The sequence below is a fragment of the Silene latifolia genome, chromosome 4 (assembly GCF_048544455.1).
Source record: "Silene latifolia isolate original U9 population chromosome 4, ASM4854445v1, whole genome shotgun sequence".
NCBI lineage: Eukaryota > Viridiplantae > Streptophyta > Magnoliopsida > Caryophyllales > Caryophyllaceae > Silene > Silene latifolia.
In genome coordinates this window covers 111,612,286-111,619,038 of record NC_133529.1, presented here as the reverse complement: position 1 = coordinate 111,619,038, position 6,753 = coordinate 111,612,286, and the positions used below count along the sequence as shown (strand labels likewise).

The 6,753-nt window shown below is 35.2% G+C and overlaps 1 protein-coding gene across 1 annotated transcript; it reads left to right on the top strand.

Moving 5' to 3' along the window:
- The first annotated feature begins 1,660 nt into the window (after positions 1-1,660).
- Positions 1,661-3,229, top strand: LOC141651939 (uncharacterized). Its single transcript, XM_074459628.1, has 3 exons — positions 1,661-2,241; positions 2,448-2,668; positions 2,784-3,229. Exons 1-3 carry the CDS (start codon positions 1,661-1,663, stop codon positions 3,227-3,229), a joined length of 1,248 nt encoding a protein of 415 aa, XP_074315729.1.
- Positions 3,230-6,753: the final 3,524 nt, after the last annotated feature.

Genomic DNA, 6,753 nt, shown 5'->3' with positions numbered 1-6,753 from the left:
TTATGATGTGTGTCGTTATTTTAATGTTTGATTTGTGATGAACTTGTGTGTTTATATGGTGTATATGATGTGTGTTACTCCCTATTTTTATTTTCTTGAACATTCCCACCCTTACTGTTCTTTCTTTCTTCTTCCCCTTAAGGCTGCATACAACCAGTAAGCTTTTTCCGACAATGCTAATCTCGTAAACCAGTCTGACCCATTTTTCTAACCCGTCGACAATCAAAAGCTAATTCCAATTTTCCTTCTGTCATTAATCAATTACAGTACAATATCAAAACGACAAAGCTAATGGCAAATGATCATGTAGTGTTGGTCCTAAATTGCTTAATTATGTAGTGGGATTGTTGAAAAAAAGGTCTGATAATAAGTTATGGTAAATTACGCTACAATCTTTATTATGCAATAAGCCATATGGCTGTTCAATAAATTAATTGATAGGCAAATGATCTTCCCTAATCTGTAGTGAATAGTTAAGAAAATCACTGGATAGTAAGCAATATAATAGGCGTATTCGTTCCTAATGGTTTTGCTACATACAAATTCTCATTTGTGACGGACTTTTTTTTGTCACAGATTGTGACGGACCCAAATATAACCATTTTAATAAGAAAATGTGACCATTAGTTCATAGGTAATGGTTACATTTGATCTTAAAGTGGTCATATTTCGGACCATCACAAGAGAGACCAATTGTTTGCTACAATGATTAGCTCATTATTTAGAGCTAGAGTTTCTTATGCTTTTACTACACTCCCATACAAATACATACTAATGGTAGAGCAGACAATATTACATTATTGACCAAGTTGTGCAAATTTTGTTATTTGGATATTAAATGACTAATGACTTTAGTTGAAGAGAATAAAAAGAGAGATATGTGTGATGGGATGCTTTAACCAATTTTTAAGCTACTGCAAAGGGTAAGTACGAGAGACTTTGTACATAAGGTATCTAGTATTGGATAGCCTTGAATGTTAATGTCCACTATAAATGATAAATAGCAGTTCCTGTATAAGCCATATATAACATATGTATTAGCATAGATAGCATACTTGACTCACAAAATCTCATTGAAGACGGACGACATTCGTCACAAGCTTGTGACGGATACCGTTTTCTCTCACAAAATACTTATGAAAGGTGAGTGGGGAAGCACATGGGGGTGCCCCACCTTGTCCTCTCTCCCTTTTTGTGAGAGGTCACAAACTTGTGACGGAATTAGCCCGTCACAAGCAAGACTAGCTTTACTTGACCATATCAATATAAAGAAATTTACATCAACCAAACTCACTTAGGACTAATAAGCTAACTACTTTATAACAGATTTAATCCCAAAACAGAAGTTGCATTTAGTATATGTCAGAGAGTCAAAATCTGAAGTTGCACTAACTAATAAGCTCACTCTTTGATATTTTTTTTTATTTGGTAATATAATATATATGTATAAGTTGCATTGTATAAAATTATAAGTCTGACAGTATAAGCGAATAGCATCCTTGGTTCACACCTTATTTGATATTTATTTTTTTCTTATTTGGTAAGTTGAATTATTAGAGGATTATTTGATTAAATTTATTTAGTTTGGACTTTATTTAGTTGAATTTTGATTGGATTTGATACAGTTGTTTACTTCGTATGATTATTATGTAGATTTATAATGAGGAGATCAAATCGAGAATGGATGTATGAAAGGTTGGATGACAATAAAAGACCTAAGATTGAGTTTATTAATGGAGTTCGTGAATTCATACAACACGCTAAGAGTCAACAAGATTTTCAATTAGAAAAAAAACTAAGGTGTCCATGTTTGAAGTGTAAGAATTTGAAATATTTAAATGAATATGAAGTAAAAGCGCATCTTATTGGCAAGGGTTTTTGTCCACATTATTATGATTGGACTAGCCACGGTGAAGAGTTCATCCAAAATGAGGGAGAATCTAGTACATTTGACAACACATATAGGGAAATGGTGGTCGATGCTTTAGGCTCTAATGTGTTAGATATGTTAGAGGAACCTCCTATCGAAGATGAAGAGTCTCCAAATCCCCAGTCAAAGTTATTTTTTGAAATGTTAAATGCCGCTGAAAAACCGTTGTATGAGGGGAGCAAAGTTTCCTTGTTGGAAGTAGCTGCAAGGATGATAACTTTAAAGTGTGAGTTCAATTTAGCTCATAGATGCGTGGATGGGTTTGCATCATTGATTGAAGATGTTATCCCAGAAAATAATTCTATGACGAGGTCATTTTACAACACGAAAAAATTCTTAAGGGTTTAGAACTTCCTCATCAAAAGATTGACGCATGCTTTGAAGGACATATGCTTTTCTGGAAGGAAGATGCACTACTTGAGAAGTGTAGCAAGTGTGGCTTAGATAGGTACGAAAAGACTTCAAAGGGGAAGCGAGTGGCACATAATGTCTTAACTTATTTTCCGCTTACACCTAGGTTACAAAGGCTTTACGCAACAAAACACGTTGCAAGTGAAATGAGATGGCATAAGGAGAACCCCCGTGTTAGTGGGACAATGGCTCATCCAAGTGACAGTGATGCGTGGAAACATTTTGATTCAACCTATCCTGATTTTGCTAGTGATCCCCGTAATGTTCGTTTAGGTCTTTGCACTGACGGTTTCACACCATTTGGCCAGTTTGGGAAATCATACTCATGTTGGCCGGTAATGGTAACACCCTATAACCTACCGCCTTGGCTGTGTTTGAAGAAGCAATTTATTTTTTTATCATTGATTGTTCCTGGTCCTAAAAATCCAAAAAAAAAACCTAGATGTGTACATGCAACCGTTGGTGGAGGAGTTGAAACAATTATGGGAGACTGGTGTACTCACGTACGATGTCTCGAAGAAACAAAATTTTTATCTAAAAGCAGCCCTTATTTGGACCATCAATGACTTTCCAGCATATGGCATGTTGTCCGGCTGGTCCACTACTGGACACCATGCATGTCCTTATTGTATGGAGAAAACTAAATCGTTTCATCTTCCATTTGGGAAGAAAGAGAGTTGGTTTGATTGTCATAGACAATTCTTATCAATGGATCATGATTTTCGAAATAACAGGAATGCTTTCTTAAAAGATACAGTGGAAAAGGATCCTGCGCCTCCAATACTGTCAGGACAAGAAGTATGGGACCGGGTGTCAGGCTTGCCAACGGTGATCAGTGGTACTCCGGAAGAGTTCAAGAAATTGAAAAAATTGAAAAATGGTTGGTAAAAAAGAAGTATCTTTTGGGAACTTCCTTATTGGAAATCATTACTAATTAGACACAACTTGGATGTAATGCATATTGAGAAGAATTTCTTTGAGTTGTTGATTAACACGGTGATGGATGTGAAAAAGAAAACAACAGACACCATAAATTCAAGGAAAGACTTGCGTCTTTTTTGTCATCGTCCAAAATTACATATCCGTAAGAGCGGGGATGTGCCCAAGGCTCCTTTCACTCTTGACAAATCTCAAAAGAAAGCATTGTGTGAATGGGTGTCCAATTTGAAGTTCCAAGATGGGTATGCATCTAAGTTGAGTAGGTGTGTGGACATAAAAGAACTTAAGCTTCATGGAATGAAAAGCCACGATTGTCATGTATTTATGGAGCGTCTATTACCCGTGGCTTTAAAACGGCTACTTCCAACAAATGTGTGGAATTCAATAACTGAGATTAGTCAGTTTTTTAGGGATTTGTGTGCTTCAACTATTAAAACAAATGATATGACTCGTCTAGAGAAAAACATTGCGGAGATCATATGCAAATTGGAAATGATTTTCCCCCCTTCTTTTTTCAACTCCATGGAACATCTACCGGTTCATTTACCATATGAAGCAAAAGTTGGTGGACCTGTTCAGTATAGGTGGATGTATTCTTTTGAGAGGTAAATATCTTAATTACATTTCATGATAAGTTAAATTAACTATAAAAAAAACATCCATTATATCTTAGTAATTGTGTAGGTTTCTAAACCACTTGAAGCGTAAAGTTGGTAATAAAGCTCGAGTCGAGGGTTCTATATGCAATGCTTATTTAACGGAAGAGATATCGAACTTTTGTTCTATCTACTTTGAAGAGTATATAGACACAAAAACAAAAGATCTTGATCTTGGCTCAAAAGAGCAAACTGATTCAGTTTTACCCGAGCTTTTCCAACAAGATGCGAAGGGTACCCCTAGTTCAAAGGGTAGAAAAAGGTACTTGGATGACAATGAATATGATCGTGCTCACATTTATGTTCTAACCAATTGTGAAGATGTATTAGAAGAGTTTGCACGGTAAGATCAATCTTTTTTAAATAATATCACATAGATTTAGGAAGCATAAATCATTGTGTACATCAAACTAAATAAAATTACATATTTTTAAATTTCAGGAAATTCGAAGATTTTATTATTAAACAGCATCCTGAACTTTCCTCGAATGATGTTTGGAGTAAATTCGATGTAGAATTCCCAAAATGGTTTGAAGATCAAGTAAGCACTAGAGTTGAACAACATTTAATATATTACTAATACTTACATAAACGTTTTTTTTTTAATTAACACATTCATTTATCGTAGGTGATTGGTTTGAATAATGACAATGATTTGCTACGAGCTTTAGCAATGGGTCCATCTAAACAGGTTCAATCATGGACACGTTATTCAATTAATGGGTTTAATTTTCACACATTCGCTTACGGAAAACATAAAACTTCAATGAACTATGGGGTATGTGTTAGTTCGGGTGAAGATACTGACTTTTATGGCATCTTACAAGAAGTCATTGAGTTAAGTTATGCTGGAAATCGAGAGATATATAAGGCTGTCTTGTTCAAATGTGACTGGATGGATAACTCAAGTAGAGGTATGCAAGTGCATGAGAAATATAGACTTGTCGAAGTTAATCGAACTAAGAAATATCAAAAATATGAACCGTTTATCTTGGCTCATCAAGCTCAACAAATTTATTTCTCATCTTATCCAAACTCTATAAAGAATGATCAATGGTGGGCTGTGTTTAAGACCAAGGCTAGAACACACATTGATGCTCCTGTCGATTCAGTTGTTTTTCAAGAAGACTTGGTCACAGAACCGTCCATTTTGTCAGTGATTAATGAAGATGAATTAGATTATGGTAGAACTAAAGAGGTGGTGGAGGAGGAGGGGGAGGAGGAGGAAGAGGAAGACTTAATTTTGGATGAAAATGAAGAGAATGAGAATGAAGAGGAGGAGGAGGAGGAGGAGGAGGAGGAGGAGGAGGAAGAAGAAGAAGAAGAAGAAGAAGAAGAAGATGATGATGATGATGATGAAGATGATGATATTGACAATGAACACGACGATAATGATGATGATTATTGAGATTAAATTTTATACGAGCACAATTTTTTTATTTTAATTATATTATGGACATGTCTATTTATCTTTAAATTTTGATGTAATATTTTACTAGTTCGTTATACTAAGTTCTTATTTTTCAAATTATTAGCCTTTTGTAATCGCCATTCTAACTTTTTTTTGTTTTATCTAATATTTTTTTTGGAAGAGTTTAGTAGTTAAGTATGGCAGGGGGGAAGAAGAAGAGGTCGTTCGAGCATACCAAGTGGAGAATCTACTCCTCAAAACGAGGACAACGAGGTGTCTACTCAAGTACCAGTAAAGAAAAAGAAAAAGTTTAAGAAGACAGCAGCCCCGAGGACTCAAGATGGGAAAATTATTTTATCTTCCGAGGATAATATGTGGTAAGCATATTTATAAGATTCTAATTGATCGTTGTGTGGTTTAAACATAATTGTGACCGCTTATAATTGTAAAGAAATCCAGTCATTTACAGTGATCATAAAAAGAAAGAGTGGGCTAATTAACATCATAGTTAGAGACAACAATTTAAACTAACTATAACAAAGAACGACGGCGTCGTAAAAGCTGTATGAAAAATTCAAGATAATATATTACTCCATATATAGTCACATGCAGTCACGCACTTAGCTCATCTTTTTCGTGTGAAGTTTGAAGTGTGAACTATGAAGCAACACTTTTTGTTCTGAATAATACCAATACCACCTGCTTTCGATAGTAAACTCTCTGCCTTACTCCTTTAAAATCTTCAATTCCCATATAAGTTTTGGTAGTAATTATAAATGCAGTAAATAAAGGTTCTCTTAGTTCTCTTATTAGTGGTTTGTACTTTTCGTGTGCACTGTATTTCACAAAAATTACATACATGCTATGTTATTAGTGGGAAATGGACCATCTTATGTCGTGCGAATTTTTCGTTTTAGGTTTGGTCATCCGGATGTTTCACAGGAAGTTGCAGCTACAATAAGGACTAACTTCACCGTTTTTTGCCCAACTTGGAGAAAGACTCCTGAAGAGGTTCGTGTAAAGTGGTGGAATGTCTTCAAGGTAAAAACATTTTTAATTTTGTTACGGAAATACCTTGAATAATATTATAGTTTTTTACTTGTTTAAATTTTTTATATCATTGTAGGATAAGGTTGTTTACGAATCTGACCCGGAGGCCGATGTTAAGAAGGCTTTCTTTGATAAAGCAAAAGAACGTCTTCGGGACATACTCCATTACGTGAACACTGATGATGAGAAGCCCGATTGGATGCCGGCAACCTCTTTTGCCGAACTAAAAGCTTATAGAAATAGTGATGCTTTTAAAAAGATGTCTGAAAGCGGAAAAGCTAATCGAGCAAAGCACGCGGTCGATGGCAAAATTCCAGGAACTCATAACATGGGTTCTATTTCTAGTATTGAGCTAG

What these genes read in the sequence shown, in the direction of transcription:
- LOC141651939 (XM_074459628.1), top strand. Translation starts at nt 1,661, where the DNA reads ATGAGGAGATCAAATCGAGAATGGATGTATGAAAGGTTGGATGACAAT. An exon ending in GAAAATAATTCTATGACGAG is followed by an intron (nt 2,242 to 2,447) that starts GTCATTTTACAA and finishes GCTTACACCTAG; the next exon opens with GTTACAAAGGCTTTACGCAA. An exon ending in GTTTGGGAAATCATACTCAT is followed by an intron (nt 2,669 to 2,783) that starts GTTGGCCGGTAA and finishes AAAAAAACCTAG; the next exon opens with ATGTGTACATGCAACCGTTG.